At 43.6% G+C, this 20,485-nt stretch overlaps 1 protein-coding gene across 1 annotated transcript in view; it reads right to left on the minus strand.

The window, feature by feature from the left end:
- Positions 1–6,453: 6,453 nt before the first annotated feature.
- LOC306769897 (AT-rich interactive domain-containing protein 1A-like) overlaps positions 6,454–20,485 on the minus strand; it is a 36,872-nt gene continuing 22,840 nt past the window's right edge. The window contains exons 5-18 of the mRNA XM_079258662.1: positions 20,202–20,372; positions 19,607–19,907; positions 19,053–19,198; positions 18,144–18,241; positions 17,850–18,059; positions 17,562–17,766; positions 15,642–15,774; positions 13,399–13,574; positions 13,162–13,291; positions 12,947–13,066; positions 12,698–12,794; positions 11,724–12,543; positions 9,447–9,577; positions 6,454–9,353 (exon numbers count right to left, since the gene is read on the minus strand). Coding sequence (XP_079114788.1) covers positions 7,443–9,353; positions 9,447–9,577; positions 11,724–12,543; positions 12,698–12,794; positions 12,947–13,066; positions 13,162–13,291; positions 13,399–13,574; positions 15,642–15,774; positions 17,562–17,766; positions 17,850–18,059; positions 18,144–18,241; positions 19,053–19,198; positions 19,607–19,907; positions 20,202–20,372 — 4,649 coding nt within the window. The 3' untranslated portion in view covers positions 6,454–7,442. The remainder of the gene's footprint in view (positions 9,354–9,446; positions 9,578–11,723; positions 12,544–12,697; positions 12,795–12,946; positions 13,067–13,161; positions 13,292–13,398; positions 13,575–15,641; positions 15,775–17,561; positions 17,767–17,849; positions 18,060–18,143; positions 18,242–19,052; positions 19,199–19,606; positions 19,908–20,201; positions 20,373–20,485) is intronic.

The following is a 20,485-nucleotide window of genomic DNA, read 5'->3' on the forward strand; positions in this document are numbered from 1 at the left end:
TGATGCCTACCTATGGCTCACTTTAAAGCCTTAGCTACTTCTGCAGTAACTTGAAGTTTTTAGCATAATATCTGACCAGCATGGGTCTTCTGCCCCTGCGTGAGGTGGTCTGTGGGGAGGCATTGTGTGCTCAGACGCCACTGAAAACTAGTGGCGTCAGTGTGAGCAGTGCCTACCCAAGTCAGGAAAAGTTTAATCATTCCATATGTCTTCACCTGAACCGCTTAGTCCAATTAAGAGGCAGGGTACACCCTGGACAGTTTGCCAGTCCATTGCAGTATATACATGTATAAACTATTTTTGTGTCAAACATCTATCTTGCATGACGGACTGATGTGAAACAAATATGCCAGTCCATGACATTGCAGAAATCAAGAGCCTTGCCTTTAAATATGGACAAAAATTAGATTATAAACTTTAGATTTCTTATCCATGTTTTCTACTTTTATACCCCTACCAAAATAAAGGGGGGAAAAAAGCTGTCAGTTGTGTATACTGCCACAGATTCCCAGTACAAACATAGGCTTGGTGTGCCCCCTTGTGGTTTAATAAATGCAATACATTAAAGGCTTTATCAACTTGCAGAGGAACCTGTAATAAACTGGCTACTTGTCTACCCTGTAACATCCCCACTTGTTTACTACTAGTTGCCATAATTTGTCACATCTCTTGAGGATCCAGGATATATCTATGGAGTTTTCTGGGCTTCGTGTGGCTGCCAGATTGAATTGTGATGCATAAAATCACTGTTTGGGCTTTAAGTTATCTTAAAGAGTTTGCATGGACAGATGTGCCAGGTGAATTTTACTCATTTTTGGATGTAAGTTTAGGTGGTTGGATCTTCATAGCCTCCTGTCAAAGTGGCATTTGTGTAAAACCATTAGAGTCCCCCAACCATGCCAGAGAGTAGGAATGGGCTATGTAATATCTTCCATGTTATGTTTGGGGAGGCTCAGTCAGTGGCCTTTCTGTGTGGAGTTTGCATGTGTCCCCCCCCCGTATATGCGTGGGTTCTCTCCAGGTACTCCAGCTTCCTCCCACCATCCAAAGACATGCTTGTTGGGTTGATTACTCTAAAATTGACCCTATGTGACATAGTGTGAGCGAGACTGGTATGGACAATAAATGGATGGATGTTCAGGCAAAAATTTATTTTGATCTTGTTTACTTATATAGACAAGAGATGGATGCATAAGATTATTTGTCATGTTATAAAAGTGAATGTCACATTCTTGAAGAGATGTGAGTCCATTATGTTAACAGGCTAACAGTTCTGCATGATCATATCCTAATCACAACTCATATTTGTCAGACCCCACTCTGTGAACAGTAGGTTCTTAAAATAATCACATACTCACTGTCCAATTGATCATTATCACAAATTGTGAATCAATTATTTATGTGCCAGCAGCTCAGTACATTTAGTTATGTAGACATGGACAAGACAACTTGCTGAGGTTCACACACAAACATCTCTAAAAATTTAAAGAGATTGGTCTAAAAATGGGGAAAATTCAGTTATCTGGACCAAAATGTCCAGTTGATGTAGGAGGTTATGGGAGAATTGACACTGGTTGGAGATGGTAGCGGGGAGTAACAGCTTTGCAGTTACAGTTATTGTACTATAGGCTTGTTATCGAGGTGGGCTTAGGTCTAGAGGACCTGCGTTTGGGTCCACACAGTGCTATGACCTCCACTGTGGCCAGATCTCAGTCCAGCAGAACAGCTTTAGGATTTGGTGGAACGGGAGGTTCTCATCATGGATGTGCAACTGACAAATCTTCAGCAACTGCAAGATGCTGTCAAATCAATGGGGAGCAAAATCTCTGAGGAATGTTTCCAATATCTTGATGAATCTATGCAAGTAATTAAAGCAGTTCTAAAGGAGGTCTAACCACCTTAGTAACCCATAAAGACCCAAACCATGGAAAAATGATCAGATACGTCCATTTTTTTTTTTTTAAATGAGGTCTTTATTTGTCCCTTTAGCAAAATGTAAAATAAAAATATTACCAACATTTTCTGGGGATTTTTTACCATTCATTACCATGGGATTGTTCAAATTTTATCTTCTGCTTTCTGGTGTCTATTAAGGAGCAGAAGACAAAAATCATGTGTGTTCCAGAGGATTTTAGAGAAAGTTTACCATAAGTTCTTATATTGACTTTATTATATTTAAAAAGGCCAAAGTAATTCACATTATTGACTAAAAGAATTATCGAAGTCACATTAAGTAAATTGGATGATTACAGCTTGGATTGTTATGTTCTAGCAGGCAACATGTTATTTAACCCTTTCTGATTTGGTGAGCAGCTTCTCATTTCTTCCACATCTGTAAGACATCAAAAATTATAATAATGTGTCTGGTGATGGGCAAATGGTACCGAGGCTTCAGAGCTCATGTTACCATTCCAGAGGAGTGAGAAGGTCATGTTGTCCAATGAGTCCAGATTTACCTTGTTCAGAGTGATGGGAGCATCAGGGTAAGAAGAGAAGTGGATAAAGTGATGTAGTCGATCAGGTTTTGGTTCAACATTATGCCTCTAAAGAATAAGGTCAGCTGACTACCTGAATATACACTGCTCAGAAAAATAAAGGGAACAGTAAAGTAACACGTATCTGAATGAATGAAATATTCTCATTAAATACTTTGTTCTTTCCATAGTTGAATGTGCTGACAACAAAATCACACAAAAATTATCAATGAAAATCAAATGTATCAACCAATGGAGGTCTGGATTTGGAGTTATACTAAATGAAAGTGGAAAAACACACTACAGGCTGATCCAACTTTGATCTAATGTCCTTTAAACAAGTCTAAATGAGGCTCAGTAGTGTGTGTGGCCTCCGTGTGCCTATATGACCTCCCTACAACGCCTGGGCATGCTCCTGATGAGGCGGCGGATGTTCTCCTGAGGGATCTCCTCCCAGACCTGGACTAAAGCATCCACCAACTCCTGGACAGTCTGTGGTGCAACTTGGCGTTGGTGGATGGAGCGAGACATGATGTCCCAGATGTGCTCAGCTGGATTCAGGTCTGGGGAACGGGCGGACCGGTCCATAACATCAATGTCTTCGTGTTGCAGGAACTGCTGACCCACTCCAGCCACATGAGGTCTAGCATTGTCTTACATTAGGAGGAACCCAGGGCCAACTGCACCAGCATATGGTTTCACAAGGGGTCTGAGGATCTCATCTCGGTACCTAATGGCAGTCAGGGTACCTCTGGCGAGCACATGGAGGGGTGTGCGGCCCTCCAAAGAAATGCCATCCCACACCATTACTGACCCACTGCCAAACCGGTCCTGCTGGAGGATGTTGCAGGCAGCAGAACATTCTCCACGGCGTCTCCAGACTCTGTCACGTCTGTCACATGTGTGCAGTGTGAACCTGCCTTCATCTGTGAAGAGCACAGGGCGCCAGTTGCGAATTTTTCAATCTTGGTGTTCTCTGGCAAATGCCAAACGTCCTGCACGGTGTTGGGCTGGAAGCACAACCCCCACCTGTGGACGTCGGGCCCTTATACCACCCTCATGGAGTCTGTTTCTGACTGTTGGAGCAAACACATTCACATTGTGGCCTGCTGGAGCTCATTCTGCAGGGCTCTGGCAGGGTTCCTCCTGTTCCTCCTTGCACAAAGAAGGAGGTAGCGGTCCTGCTGCTGGGTTGTTGCCCTCCCGAGGCCTCCTCCACGTCTCCTGATGTACTGGCCTGTCTCCTGGTAGCGCCTCCATGCTCTGGACACGACGCTGACAGACACAGAAAACCTTCTTACCACAGCTTGCATTGATGTGCCATCCTGGATGAGCTGCACTACCTGAGCCACTTGTGTGGGTTGTAGACTCTGTCTCATGCTACCACTAGAGTGAAAGCACTGCCAGCATTCAAAAGGGACCAAGCCAGAAAGCATCGGAACTGAGAGGTGGTCTGTGGTCACCACCTGCAGAACCACTCCTTTATTGGGTGTGTCTTGCCAATTGCCTATAATTTCCACCTGTTGTCAAAATCTCTGCAAAAGGAGTATATCGCCATCATGCGCAGAGGACATCCTCTGTGTTTAGTGACATGGCAGCCGCTAAACACAGAGTTACTGTTTTCTGGCTTCCCATGTCACATGACACTGAAGGTGAGATAAGTTGCTGTTTGGTGTGTAACAGCACCAAACCATATCAGCAAAACAAAACAAAACAAAAAAAACGCTCAGTCTACATAGATTCTTGACTTACCTTGGTACACTGTGGCAACAGATATATTTGAGTATCGCAGCCAGCTGTACTTGGTGTTGGTTCTGGCTGGCATGGAATTGATCTGGTTTGTTATGCAACATCAGCAACAATCATCACAAAGCTTAAGAGACATTTTTCAGTTCATGGAGCTCCACATGTCTTCGTATCAGACAATGCTGGACAGTTCACAAGCCAAAGCTTTATGAACTTTGCTTCACATTGGGATTTTACTCACATCACCAGTGGTCCCGAATACCCCCCAATCCAATGGACTTGCAGAGATAGCTGCGCATAGTGCTAAACAGCTGATGGAGAAATCACATAGAGATGGCACTGATGTCTTTCTCAACCTGTTAATTCTCAGGAAAGTACCACGTAAAAGTAAGCCTCGGTTCCCCATTAGAAAGACTGTTTTCTAGACAAACACGCACAACACTTCCACTCACAATAACACAGCTTGAACCACAGCCATGGAAACCTCAGGAGGTCACGGCCCCGCTATTGAAAAAGAGGCTGTCGCATAAGGTTTACTCTAATCGATCCAGTCAACCACGTGTTCTGGGACAAGTTGTGAGGCTACAGACTCCACAGGGTTATGATTGCACAGGAGGAACTTTGCCAAGAACACAGATCCTACCTCATCCAGAAGGGAGGATTTATAGGAGAAATCGTAGAAACATCTTGCCTGTAGGTGAGCCTACCTTCACCCAAAAAGACACTGGACTTGAGTTGATGGACGAAAGGCGAATCACAAAACCATGTGGAGAAGTGACCCAAGCTCAGCGGTGCCAGGACATATTTATTTGGTGGATTGGCTTAAGATGTAAGGGGAATGTAGACAGAATGGACAATGTGTGCAAAACATTTATACATATATTACTTATATTTATCTATATGTGCAAATATCTGCAACAAGTGCAATATAGTCCATACTTGAATACCCCATTTTATCTGCAATTATCTTCATGACAGTGCACATTACTGGTATATTTATATTGTAAATAATGTTTTGTAATATTTTTTATTGCAGTTAAAGGTGACTGTTTTACTCTCATTGTACTTATGTATGTGGACAATAAAGACATTCTATTCTATTCTTAATAAAAATGACACCACAGCAAATGCATGCCATAATCTAAGCTAAAGGCATTTCGGTTTATGTGTAGAGTATTAACATTTGTGACTTTGAATTGGAATAAGCAGAGTAGAAAATGGATTGCTGGACTGAGTATTATGGAATTGCAGATGTTCCCAACCTGGGGTCCCAGTGGCTTTGACTGTTCAGAGCCATACTTTCTTTACATGGAACCAGAGTAAATGAACAGGGGTCATCAAAATCTGCTACACAACAAAATGTTGTGATGTCTGAGAAGTACTGCAGAGCAGATGATTTGTCTAAATCATATAAATAAGGGTGTATGTTGACAGTAATGTTTGGTTTCATCAAAGACAATGCCAGAATGCATGTTAACTTTGAGTAGAAGCCGTTTTGGCCCAGGGGAGGGTGGGCGGTCCATGGTTTTTTGGTAGCTGCATGAAGGGGGTCTACAAGAACCACAGTGTTATTTTATACACTTCTCTTGCTCTACCAGTATTCATCAAGGTGTTTGTTCTGCTTCCTTACATACTCAGATGTATAAATGCAAGATCAGCCATGATATATACATCCTTATGTAAAAGTTAAAAGTTCACGCTTTAATAATAAACGCACAGCAAACGTCTTACGAAGATTTAATGTACATTTATTCTTAACACGTGGAACATATAGTATAAAGATTTCATACTGAATAAATGATATTCATTAAGCCAAAAAAGGAAAAAAAGGAATTTACATCAAGTTTTTAGCTACATCATCTGAAATACAAATATGCAGAATTCGCATCACTGAAAAAAAACCCAAAAACAAAACAAAAAAAAATAAAATTAAACTGGTTTCTTCATCGAGGTTTAGTTTGTCATGTGTGAAGGAGCTCAAATAAAACCGCAGACACTGTTGTTGTTAATATACTCTACACCCAGACCAGAGACAAACTGAAACTTGAAGTTTTTGTTGTGTGTGTGTGGGGGGGGGGGGGGGGGGGGGGGGGGGGGGGTGGAGGAGGTGGTGACGGACAGCAGCTGAACACCCCCTCTTTCCTCCGAAACTGGGCGGGGTGTGGCGCCCGAGTGTAACGGAGCAGATGGGCATCAAGTCATCACACGACGCACTTGATGCGGGGGAAGGGGTCTGAATCATCGAAGATTAAAAACAGTGAAGAGCAACAGAAGTTCAGAGAGAGAGAAGTGTAATGTACATCATATTTACACCGCAGCTTGGACTGCATCTAGCGTCGAGGACCAGTCCTATAGGTGACTTTAATATAAGGGTGAAGTCATACAATCAAGGGACAAAGAGAAGAGGTCAGGGTGTTGTAGGTTCACCAGACTTTGGGGGGAAAGCCATTTTTTTATCTCTTGACATTAACTAAAACTGATTTTAAAAACTACAGTTTGCTGCCAAGCCAGCGTATCTCAGTGTGAAACAGTATTATTACAGTATGTTTACAGTTTTTAAAGGTGTACAGTACAGAAAAAAAGTCCTACAATCTACTGCACAGGCCTCCAATGACAGATGTCTGTTCACAGCCAATAATGTGGTTCCTGTGGGGGCTGAAGTATATAGCATCCAAAGTTACAGCAATTATACCACACCACAGTCCATGAGTCTATGTAGCCTCCAAACATGAACCATAGTATTGTTAGTCTATGCCCTCTCCTCCCTGCCGACCACTCTCCGAGGGAGAGAGTGCGCACATTTATCCCCCAAACTCACTGTAAACGAGACAGCAACTTTGGTTACAGTTTTTGATTTTTCTTTCTTTTTTTATTTTTTTTTTTGTTTTTAATGGAGATTTTTCTTTTCATTAAAAAAAAAAAAAATCTGTCCTATTCCTGGGTCCGACCTGCTCTTCTCTGCCAGCGTCTTTCCACTTTGCAGCTACTTCATGATATTCCTTCCTTTCGTGACGAGCAGGGGCAAAAAGAAAGTGGAATCCGAGGTGATTTTGCATAAATTAAAAAAAAAAAAAGAAAAAAAAGAAGAGAAAAGAAAAGTCAGTTTTACTTTTCGCTCACGTGCCAATGGACGCATACATACACACAAGCCCACGCACACGAAAAAAAGAGGCTTTGAGGAGGGGCGAACGGAGAGGCAGAGCCGAAACCTCCTGACGGCTGTCATGACTGGCCGATCAGAAACAATATGTCACAGATTACTTGGGACACCACAGAGTTCATAAGTGGCGACACCGAGATGTCTAGTAACCGTGACTCGTACAAAGTGAACTCTGAGTGGTTTTCCTCTACTTTAGCGAGGGCGTGCAGCGCCCGGGCTGCCCGCCGCATCATGTCCACGCTGGTCGGCTCAAACTGGGGACCGCCCTGCATTTGTAGCAAGGAGCTCTGGCTCTGCTGGTACTGTGTGGCGGCTAAGCTGTCCTCTAAGAAGCCCAGTAGGTTACCTACACTGCCTTTCTGCATGGCGATGGCCCGTGCTGCCAGGCTATCGCCCTGTGCTAAGTTAGCTAGCAAGACGACCGCCATTTCCCGGCAGACGGCCACCTTACGCTCGCCGACCAGGCGCACAAGAGAGCCATAGAGTTTCTCCAAGCGGCTGAACGGCGGCGTCGCCAGAATGAGGTCGACATTGTTGTCCTGGATGCTGAGCTTGCTGAGGGTCTCGAGGACCAGTCTTTGGGGTGAAAGGGAGCTGTGGGGCCCGAGGGTGGGGAAGGGGTCCAGGGCCTCCGCAGAGGGGCAGACGGCCCAATGGAGGAGGCCGTCCAGCAGTGGGAGGCATATACTCTCTGGGTAGATGGAAAGGTCCAGCTGGCCAGAGATGTTGGCCAGAGTCACCAAGCAGTTCTCCCGTAAGACCTCTAGGCAGTCCCACCACCACTCGTCTCTCTCACAGCTCACGCCTTCGTCTTCCTCCTCCTTCTCGTAGGTGACTGGCGCCTGTTTACGTTCTGGGTGTCTGTGATGGAGCAGCACCAAGCGGCCGAGAAGCAGCAGGAGGCCCGGGTGTTTGGACATCTCCAGGTCGTTCCCGGGGATGAAGGAGAGGCTCCGGATGATGTTGGAGACGCAGATGCATCGTCGCGCTAGCGAGTCCTGCCAGTCTGACAGCGTGCTGAGCGGCGTTTCATCCTTGCTGTGAGGCTCGTCCTCCAAGATCTTGATGTTGCGGCGGCTCTTCAGATCAGGGTTGATGCTGAAGAGGTACTTCCCATTCTCCTTCTGCTCCTCAGCACCTCCTCGGACCACTTCCTCCGTGACGGACCCAGGACGGGCGGACAGCACGTCGTCGATGGTGGCAGTGACAGGCGCACCAATGGGAAGAGGAGGGGGAATTGTCTCCGTTTGAGACTTGTGAGACTCAGACGACTGGGGCTGCTGCTGTTGAGACTTCTCTTTCCCAATGGACTGGGATTTTTCCGGATTCTCCGTTACCGTTCTGGCCACCTGAGCCTTCTTGCGTCCCTCAGCTACAGCGGGCGTGTGTTTCTGCTGCTTGAGAAGATCCATCCTGCTCTCAAAGTGGGTCTGGATGTGCTCAGTTGTGTCTCCACCACCGATGCTCCAGTGTATCAGGCCACTGTTGAAGCTCTGTCGTTGTCCAAGCTTGGAAAAGTGGTTCACCAGGAAGGGATTCTTCTTTCGCACCACTTTAATGGGGAGTTTGTCAAACTTGCTCGCCTGCTTGGGCTTTTCCAAGTGGATGTTGGGGTCCTGGCAAGACCCTGAGGTAGAGCTACTGGCTTCCTTGGCTTCCTTGTCTTTTTCTTCTTCATCCTCCGATGACTTGTCTCTCAGGAAGCGTTCCTCCTCCTCCTCTTTCACCTGGACCAACGAGGAGGTGTCAGGACCAGTCTTTGTTTCCTCCTCCTTGTATTCCTCATCCTCCTCGTCCGTGTTCATGTCTTCGTCCTCAGGCATGGGCATTTCATCATCAGAGTCCTCCGCCGCATTGGGGTCTATAAGGGTACGCTGGCCGGGGTCTCCCACTTCGTACTCCTTTAAGATGCCGAAAATCTCAATGAGGCAGCGTCTGAAGTACTCCACCACTAGCTCCAAGAATCCAGGCAGCTGTGAAGCCAACCAAGAGGACATCAAATTAATTCTAACAAAAAAAAAGAATAAAAAAATTGAGAACAAAATGCTCAGATTGGCGGTACTCACCTGGCAAAGGTTAAAAGTTGTGATGCTGTTGTCATCATACAGTAAAATGTTAATGGTGTCCAAGGCCCAAGTGCTTTCAGCTAATAAACCTGACTTTAGTGACATCATTACTCTCCAAGCCTCAGGAGTACCTGTAAAGGCACAAAGGAATGAATATAAGCAAAAATAACATGAACAGAAAGCATCATTTTAACATGCAAAGACGTGTCTGACTATCTGAAACAGTAGGAGAATGTTCACACAGAATGTACACACTAAAGGGTTTTTCTGCAGTAAAATCCTTCATTGCCGTCTCACTGATTTCAGTCCTCCTTAATAACTTTAAATTCTTTTAAAACTTCTAAGTAAAGAATCAAAGTATTTATATCACATACTAACCAACATACTTTATTCATTGTCTTCTTTTGTATCTCACAAAATCCAGCTGTAGCGCTCTTTTAAGTCGACTGAATTCAACAAACTATTATCTCAGAGTTCCATGATCACATTTGCTGGATCTGATCACTTCTACTTTTCAAGGTGCCGTGACAAAAAAAAGGCTCAATCATCCAGAACTATTCCACACCACGGGAAAATGCAGATTTAAAACGTTCCCAGTCTTCATTGGAGGTCAATAAACCACGTGAAATCAGAGATATGCTTATTTGAATTTGATAGCATGAGAATATTTTCTGTATCTGAGTGTAAAAGTTGTATGAGATGACCCTTTTATCACTTTGTCACAGAAAAGTGGTTGAATCAGTTGATCTTTTTAAATAAACATTTTAATTCAAATTTGATGATTTCTGTTAACATTTTAACTGAATATGTTAATAAAGTAAAGAAATCATTATCAGATCATATAAGTAAGGTTGTGTGGAAAATAACAGATGCTGAAAATGGGCATGGGAAATATTTTTCCATGAGGTCTAAGGGGGCAAAATAAAAGTTAAAAAAAAATACCCCTGAGGGTAAATTAACTGCTTGTCCGACAGTAATCAGTGATTAAATTATAATTATCAAAATAAATAAAAAGCTTAATTGTTGCCTCGAACAGTAGGGGTGGAAAATCAAATAAATAAAAAAAATCAAATATCGGGATTTTTGCTGCACAATTTTAAAATCAATTTTTTTTTGTTAAAAAATGTGAATTTTTTTTCAAATAAATACAAATAATGTCATTAGATTTTTGTAATTTTTATTGTTTATATTGATCTTTTTACTTGTCTTCTTGGCCATTATAGCAGCTGAATGATGGTTTGGCTACTGTGTTGTTTTTTTCCTAATTGAAAGAAAGAACTTTTTTTTTTTTTTGCTTTTAGTCGACAAAAATCTGTAATATAAAATAATTGCAATTTAAATCAAATCGGTACCCAAAGAAATTTTGGGACGAAAACATATCGTCACAGCCCTATCGAACAGTGTCATCCTCTAATCCTCTGTCTTTAAGCTTCTTCTCTCCTGCCCTATGTGCAGAATTTAATGTCATATGTGAGTCATTGATGTCCTTGCATCGTGACAGCTGATAAAAAAACATCTAGGCAATATTTTTCACTTAAAGTATCTTGAGTCCAAAGTTAAGCTGGAGATGAATCATTTCTGTTCAGATTTTTCTCATATCTGGACTATTTTAAAAGTCTTTCGACCTGCTTAAGAAATAAGTAAGTAATGCAGAACACAAACTGGCCCATATCACACTGGTTCCCATTTTTCAAAACGTTTTAAAATTCTGAAGCAGAGTTTTAAAGCCAAATGTTGCTTGTAGTATTGTGTATTTTGAGGCAGTAACTTGCAGTTTTCTGGTCCATATTTTCCTTTCCTTTTGACACTGTTGGCATATCTAAGCAGCAGTTAAAGACTATGATAATATAACTGGTTTTGTTTCTAGTGTGTTTTTTTTTTTCTGTTTTAATGAATGTTCTTAAATCTGTTCCCTGTGAATAATTTTCTGATTCTATATTTGTGAAAGGCGCAATATTACCACATTTACGAGTGCAAAGCAAGCTGTAATAAATTGCAGGATGATGCAACACAATGGCGCGTGCAGTAAGGATAACATCGTCACAACCCGCTTGTCTTCTTAAGAATGAAGTTTGTCGAATAAGCGCGATTGGATGGCAATCTTCTAATTGGTATGTTTACACGAAGAGACGTTTCATATTCCTTGTGTCCAGGTAAACATGGCTGATGTATGTACGTAGAGATTAAAACAAGGTTTTTATTCCGATGTGAGGGGGATGAAAAGGAGAAAAAACGGTGACACTGTTTGTAATTTCCATGAAAATGAAGTTTCTTTACCAATGTCTTTCATGGTAAGCCGCCTGCGAGGTTTAAGGTGGGGTTGGCTTGATTCTACAGAGCCAGGAGGAAAGGCCACATCTCGCCGGATCATGGGTTGCTGCACAGGGGCCTGGCCAATGTGAGAGGCGGGCACTGGGGGTCCGGCTTTCTGCACCTTGATGCCAGGATGCATGTAGGGCGACTTGCTGGGTGATGTCCTGCTTTCTATGGGCCGAGGCATGGGAGCTGGGCTGGACACCTGAGGAATGTGGTTCTGGGAAGTCTGGTAGGTGGAGGGCAGGGGTCTGGTCATAGGTGGTCCGGAGCCTGCAGCGCCAAATGGCGGCTGCCGCTGGTTGACATGACCAGGCCATTGTGCCTCATGGTTCATGCGCTGGTCTGATGGCATCATCTCCTCTGAGCGGTTCATGCTGTGGTATCCAGGGCCCTGGCCTGGTACAGGTGGTCCTTGGCGGTTGGGGTAATTGGGGTAGCCCATCTCGTTGCGACCCTGCCACATCGGGCCCTGAGGGCCATCAGGACCAGAAGGCATTTGGCTCGTCATCATTTGCGGAGGCATTGAGGATTGGGAATTTGGGCCTGCAGATGATGGTCCTCGATCCCGTCCAAAGGGGAAGGGGAACTGGCTCTGTGGGCCCGGTGGTCTACGATCTCCACCAGGATATGAATTGTACTGGTTATACATGTCCTGTTGGCCCTGGTGCCCCGAAGACTGAGGTCCAGGTTGCTGCTGACCACTGTAGGCGACGTTGTACATTTCTCCCTCGTGGCGCTTGGCTGGAGGGCCATACCCTCCATCAACAGGACGCTTGTAGTTCTGCCAGGAGAAAATATTTTTACAGTTAGAAAATTCCCAGTTTGTTCCATATGGACATGAGAGGTGAGAAGAAGACCTTATATATGATAAACTACATTTTAAAAAGACTGATTTAACCACATGACAACAATAAACGTTGAACGCAGTGTCTTACGGGTTGCTGCTGTGGGTACATTCCTGGCTGCTGATTTGAGTATGGACCACCAGGGGGAGCTCCTTGGCCAGGGAATTGATTTGTAAAGGAATCATGCCTGAAAACAACAACAAAATTTAGTCTCTGTACACACCTGACTGAGATAATCCAGCAATCATATCATAACAGAGGAAAAAAATGACTCCAGGAACACCAACATTTTATCAACTCATAGGTAAAACATGATTTTTCTTTCTGAATGAGACTGACCGTTGCTGTGGTGGAGGGCGGCTAGGAGAGTACATCCCTGTGTCAGCACCAGAAGGCATCATGTTGGGCTGAGGTGCTCCAGGCCCCATGTTGCTGTCAGGACCCATACTTGGTTCCTGTCTGTAAACAAACATTTATCAGGTGTATTAACTTGGAAAAAAAAATCCAAACAGGTCTGCTCATCTTTTCTCTTTGACTAAATCTAATTAGCTTACCTTCGGTCATATCCGTATGGGTACTGTTGTCTTTGACCAATTGGCATGTTGCCCATTGGACCCGGTGGGCCTCGGTTGTACTGCTCCACCATTGCACTGTTGGGGCCGGGAGGCATGAACTGTTCTCCAGCTTTAAAAGAAAAGATGGGAAGAAAACAACAAAACAGATCAGACCACCATTAGCTTTAGCTGCAACAAATATCTAGGTTCTGATGTGGTGGCAAAAGCTAATTTCACCTTTCCTCATGCCTCCAAAAGGGTCCTTGTTGGACTCGTAGGGGCCTATTCGACCCATCATCTCTGGACCCCCCATCCCAGGTTGGTAGCCCTGGGAATTGGGAGTCATGGCGTTCTTTCTGGAAAATGCTGGGTCTCCGCCATCAGCAAAGGGGTCCTGCAAGTTAACGCTAGTCCTGTGGAGAAGGACTATTATTAGTTACAATGCAAAGAAACGTAGCAGATATAAAGACCAAATGATGTTTAGCAGAAACAGTATAAAGTGTTAATTCACTTAATAAGAATAAAACGGTATCGACAACGTATAAACAAAAATATTAACCCAATTCCTATCTACCTGACATGATCAACACACAACTTTGTTTGGGTACATTCTTTTCTTTTTTTTCTTCAGCTGTTAAGGATTTAAAATTTACTACTTATTTCATTTTGTTTGCCATTATGTTCCAGATATGATAATCTTTTATGGTTGAATGACCAAATCTGGTTCTGTAGTTAAATCTGGGGTAGGTAATGTTGGGGAGCTAGCAGGACCCTGTCTTGACTCCTCCCCCTCTGGTCCTTGCGTGATCCAAGTCTTTTTATTCGCAGCTTTTTCCACCAACGATTTTCTCTTTCTTGGCTGTTTAGCAGGAGGAGGCAAATAAACCGAGTCGGGTCGGGAAATCTTCCCTGCATTTTCTCAGCCATGTTTGCTTTCAGAATTTCTTTTTCACTACTTTGTATTTTCATCCTAACACGCTGTTTATTAGGGCTGTGACAATATGCTTTTGTCCCGATTCAATTTGATTACGAATTTTTGGGTGCTGCTTTGATTTAAATTGCGATTCTCACAATTCTTGATATTGCTATATTCTTTTATTATTTTTTATTTTTGTAGCCTAAAAACAAAAAAAAAAAATGAACAAAACTTTTTTTGCAAGTAATTTTTCTTAATTTCAGTTAGAAAAAAACAACACATTGGCAGATCATCATTCTGCTGTATAGCCCAAGAAAAAAATTAAAAAGATCAATAAAAACAAAACATTTTTATAATGGATTACTTTTTTAACTAAAGAAATAGATTTATTTTTAACCAGAAAATAATCCCGATATTTGATTTTTTTCAATTCAATTTCCCACTCCTATTATTCATATGCAGGTTGTGGCTATCAGGTATGTGCTGCTGGAGGGGGAGGAGGGGAGCCGGGAGAAGAAGTTTACGAAATATAAGAAATAAACAACTTCATTTTGGTCCGAACATTTGGATTGGTCAGAGTATTTACAGATTTACAGTAAACTGAGGGGTCTAACTATATTTCTTATTGTTCATGATAACAGAATGTATAAACTACTATCAGGACGAGGAACCACTTCACCCAGAGTAAAATAAAATGTCTCTGACCAACATTACGTACCCTGGCTTTAAAAAACGCATTAACAATTATTACTAACAGTTCCTGGTGACTCGGCTGCTACAGCTGCCTTTAAATGAATCCACACCGAGGCTTTGGTGCAGATTTATTGACACATTTCAATTTTAATTTCAGAAAGCATAGATCAATGAAGCTTTTGAAACGTAGTATATATATTTTTTTAGTATATGGCAGTGATGAGACTGTCTTGGTTCTTTATTATTTTTTGGGCTTGGTTGTATCACAGATGGACATGTTTTACTTCAGCCCTGTTAGCGAGCCAGTATGAAATATGGATGCATGTGTAAAAGGGCGACCTGATTTGGGATAAATTTCTAATTAAAGATTTTCTTCATGTTCATTCATTCATTCATTCATTTTCTAAACTGCTTTATCCAATTCAGGGTCGCGGGGAAGCTGGAGCCTATCCCAGCTGGCGCCTATCCCAGCTGGCTTTGGGTGAAGGCAGGGTACACCCTGGACAGCTCACCAGTCCATCGCAGGGCCACACAGAGACAAACAACCACTCACACTTGCACTCACTCCTAAGGGCAATTTAGAGCACCCAATTAACCTATCATGCATGTCTTTGGATGGTGGGAGGAAGCCGGAGTACCTAGAGAGAACCCACGCAGACACGGGGAGAACATGCAAACTCCACACAGAAAGCCCACTGACCAAACCCCTCCCCAGCCGAGGATCAAACCAGTTTCTTCATGTTAGTTTTTAAAAATCTTCCTTAAAATGTGATTTTATTACAACTGAAGATCCAGTTCAAACCAAAGACCCCCCCGTTCCCGGTTCACGTCTAATGTTTTCATGTTTACTAACAGAAACATGGTGACGTACCTGACACCAGGCATCGGAGGCATTTGTGTGTGAGGGGTGGATGCTGGGGTCGGCGGCTTCAGGTCTCCCCCTTCTGCCATTGAGCTACTGGTAGACTGGGGAGTCTGGGGTCCTTGGAGGGATCCAGAACCAGCTGCAAAACCAGGATGGGAAAAAGGTGAGTGTTGTGAGGAATGTGGTCAAATCTTTTCAGGGAGGAAGAATAATCTAGACACCACAGAGGAGTGGGGGGGTGAGGCGGAGGGTTGAGGGATATTTATCAACACATGCAGTTTTGTTCCAGAAAATCCCCATTAAAACATTTTGAAATGCTGCACAGACAGCGCAACCAGGGAAACTACTGAATCATGGACTTCGCTGGAGATTGCTGGCTCCTCCATCCTGCTTCTAATTGGCCTTTTAGAGGATCTTTACCCCCCCTCCTTCTGACTCTGACCGATTACAGGCCTGTGGAGACGTGCAGCAGCCAGCTGAGCATGTGCACGCCAAAGTGACTGATGGTTTGTTTGTGTTGTGTGACAAGGCAGTGCTCATCCTTAACTTGAGCTCAAGACTTCTCCCCATTCATACGACAGTCTGATGAGTCACAGGTTTCCATTCATTAAGCCCCCCCCCCCCCCCCCCCCAACCACACACACACACACACACACACAACAGGGGGGGTCATTGGCAGGTCACATTTATTCACATTTCCTCACATCTCACTCTCCGCTTCTCACAAGTAAACACACTTTGACTGGCTCCCCTCCTCCACCCCGTCCCTCTGGGCAGGGAATTCCCTCCACTAAAAGATGAAGGGATGAAAGGAGGGGAGGATTTAATCAGGATTCATATATTTAAAAAAAAAAAAAAAAAAAAAAAAAAAGCACGGCAGAAGCAGAGTCTGAGGGACTGGTGTGACTTTTACATGCTAACACATACTCTTCTCTCATTCATCATTTCTGGCTCGGCACTAATCTCCAGGGAGTGTTGCTCTGGCGCTGTAGCCCCGGGCCGAGCACCAGGGAGCGAGGACAAGCCGCTGACTGAGCGCCAAACCACCTCATACCCTGCACTGCCCTTCCCCTCCCTTCCTCAGCTTTTTCCTCTTGGCAACAAGCAGGGTCTTGGCCAGACTGGAGCTGGAGCGGCACGTGGTTGCTCCTGGTGTTGTTGTTGTTGATGCTGGCAGCGACAATGCAACGCCCTCCAACACAAACAGCTTCCAAGCAGACAACTATTCCCCCTTCCTGCTAATTCTCCTGACTGACTGCCAGTTTCTACGCTGACTTTTACTCAACATTCAGAGCTCGCTGCAATATTTAGCTCATTGCTAGCATCGAAGTTGAGGAAATCCAGACAATGTGTTGTACTTGTACTCAACAATGATGCTTTATGGAAGACTAAAAATATTATATGACTAATCAGTCCAACCAGGAATTTACAAAGTTATAGTTGATAACCACAACGTAACTATTGGTATCAACACAAATTCATCCAATCACTGCAGCTTAAATGCAACTTTGCCAAATCACAGCGTTTCTCTGTTATCTGATTAAAAAAAATCAACTTTAATATCAAGTTTCTGAACTCTTAGATGTTCAAGATTACACTGGCGTGATCAGATTGCCTTCACTTTTCAAAGTGCTGTAATAAAAACCTGGCTTACGTCAACCAGTGGTTCCCAACCTTTAAGCTAAAACATCCTAGAGATAATATATGGGTGCAAAAGGCTGTGCATGTTGTCTTTAATTTGATTTCTAACCAATTTCAGCTGATATTTCTAAGGGAAAAAAAAAACTCTTGTTTTAAGTTTTCTTTTAAAATGCTGCCATAAACCGTCTGTTTGAGGTCACAACCATCAGAAATGGAGGGACAAATGGGAGGTGGATGATGCTGAAAAGTGGTCAGTGACTCCACAGTGAACAGTGGTGCGCTCACCTGGGCTCGGAGGCTGGATCTTGGGCTGGTTCTTTTTGGTGTCAGTGTTGAAAAAGTCCGGTGGAGGGTCCTCACCACGCTCAATCTTGCACTCAAAGGCGTACAGACACTGGATGTACTGCTTCTTAAGCGAGCTGGCTGCGCTGCTTGACGTGCCTACGTTCAGGTTGGTGGCTAGCTCCCGCCACTTCTTATTCTTGTTCACCTGGAGGATTACAGCGAGCACAAAGGCTCAAAAAGCTGCATGCAAAACAGTCGGCGTAAATTCAGGTGAAACCGTAGGCGTACCTGCGTGAGACCGCCAATTTCTTTGACAGATATGTAGAGCCTGAAGAGGTCGAGAGGCTTGCGGCCCACAGCGGGAAGGTTGTTCATACCCATGGCCTTCTCCTCGGTGAAGGCCAGGTATCTGTCCACCCACATCTTCCTCTCTGGCTCTGGGCCGAGCTCGTATAGGCGAGTGATCTTCTCATTGGTAATGGTGGATGAGCTTGACTTCTGCAAGACAAAAGTAAACCAATGGTTTGACCTGAGGAGAAACAACGTGTTCAGCTTCTAGATAAGTTTTTATTATATTTTTACCTTTTTGGATTCCGGTTTTGGTGTCCCATCGACTTTGTTGTTCATCTTTTGAGAAGGGTTCATTTTGTCCATGACAAACTCAGAACCAGGAGCCATCCCTGGGTGGGTGGAAAAGTACAAAGGTTATTCGTCATTAACAGAGATTTTGTACCTTTTTGACTTTGGGGCTTTCGCTTTATTCATTCATTTTCTTAACTGTTTAGTCCAACTAAGAGTTACAGAGACGCTGGAGCCGATCCCAGCAACTATTGGGCAAAAGGCAGGGACACCGTGGAGAGGCCAGTCCACCACAGCGGGTCTGACTTAAATATTTGTATTTAAATGCGGCACAATTAAATATTGGGCCGCATTTAAACATGTTAAGAATTAAATATTAAAACAATTTATTTTCAACAACTAAACAAACCACCTATATACTAAAACTTTGTAACAGAAAAAAAGAATTTAAAAACATGAGAAAAAAAATAAATCTGATAAATAAAATTCAGAAAATAAATAGATTCAAAATAAAAAGGTACAATTTAAATAAGCTAAAAATTAAAATTTTATTTAAACAAAGAACTTTTGTAAGAAATACCAATTGTTCAAATAAATGGTTCATGAAAATAAAAAAGTTTAAAAAGCTATATAATTACCAAAATAAAAATGTTATTTCAATAAATGTTAGGTCATTTGTAAAAATAAAATAATTTAAGTTAAAATTTAATTAGAAACTTCTATACATTTCTAACATTTGGATTTTAAGGGTGTTTAAACTGACTTTTCGTCTTTTTGTCGGTGTAAAGTTACAGAATAAGTTTTTTGCAGACCTCTTGGTACTACTTATGGCTCAACTAAGAATCACTGGTCTATAAAATTCTATTTAGACTTATCTTTCAGGCCTGTTTAGAGCCACAGTGCTTAACTCACCGGGGGTGTTGTTGGCCATGTTTGCACCCATTGGATACGGTCCCTGCCCCCCCTGGTTCATCCCTCCATGCATGGTGTTCATGCCTGGGCCATATGGAGAGCCTGGTCCCATCATGCCCTGCGACATGTTGGGGTAGCCTGGTGGCCTGAAGAACAGAACAACTTTTCAGACAGGTCATACTTAGATGTACAACATGCTTACTCTGTAAAAAACACACATTTCAGTGTAATTTTGATGATGCTTAAACAAATCTGTGCTGTTTTCAAAGGTTATCATGTCATTAGAGCAACCACCGTGCTCTGTGGGATAATCAACCACACTTGGGAAAACTGTGTAACTCCCTGGCTAGTGAGGAGACTATAGTGTCTTCAGTTTTCCCAGAAAGAAGCATCTGGTCTGCTGCCATCTTAACACTCAGCACCAAACCGCACAACAGACTGGCTTGCACGTGGGAAGAGCCAAATAATCTTTATGGGTGCACAAGCAGGGAGCGCATGCTCCTGATGAGTTGTTCTCAAATGCTCCCCGTCTTACTGAGGCTGGAAGGACCCACCTGTTGTGTATGGAGTTGGTAGGTCCATGGTGCATGGAGGGGCCGCCGTCCTTCCTGTTCATGCCTGGAGGTGGGCACATGCCGGACCCCACCTGGGGAGGCATGCTGCCCATGTTCGAGCCCATCCCAGCGCCGTAGGGTCGAGCACCCATCTGGCCAGGACCAATCCTGCCAGGTGGCATATTTCCGTATGGACCTCCACTGCCCTGACCAGGCATGGGGTTCATGGAGCCGCCGATACCGGGGCTGTTGGGGTAGTTGGCATTGGGCATCCCTGCGTACCCAGGCTGCCTGGGATAACCTGGAAGTGTTACAGATCAACTTTAGACACCAGTCTTAGAACAACATCAGGATGATTAGCAAACCCTTCCCCCAAGCTCTTCTCCCTGTGAAATGGCATTCAACTTTGTTTTAAGTGGTAAAACAATTTAAACCTTCCATTTACTTCTCGCTTATGAGTGTTTAACCAGCTCAGCTAACTCGTTTTAACGTGGCAGAAAAATAAAGACAAGAGATTTGCATCCTCATTGCTCCTCTACCCATTCATAAAGCATGATGTGTTGTTGACAGCAGAGCAACTAAACGAATCCCTCACCTTGTGGGCCATACTGGCCTCCCTGAGGGCCGTAGTTTCCCATGGCATTGTTCTGAGGATAAGGTCCCATCCCAACATGCATCTGGCCTCCAGAAGACTGACGTGGGGACAAGGCGGAGCCAGGTTGTCCAGGGGACCCGTACGGAGGCATCTGAGGATTGCGCATGTACACTGTGGGAGATTGGGAGGAAACAGTGAATCGAACTGAAGAGACTCACTATGGCAAAAAAAAAAAAACATATCTGTCCGCCATTAACCAAATTTGACCTGGTCAGCAGACTACA

This window comes from Telmatherina bonti (genome assembly GCF_933228915.1).
Source record: "Telmatherina bonti genome assembly, chromosome: 19".
NCBI classification, from domain to species: domain Eukaryota; kingdom Metazoa; phylum Chordata; class Actinopteri; order Atheriniformes; family Telmatherinidae; genus Telmatherina; species Telmatherina bonti.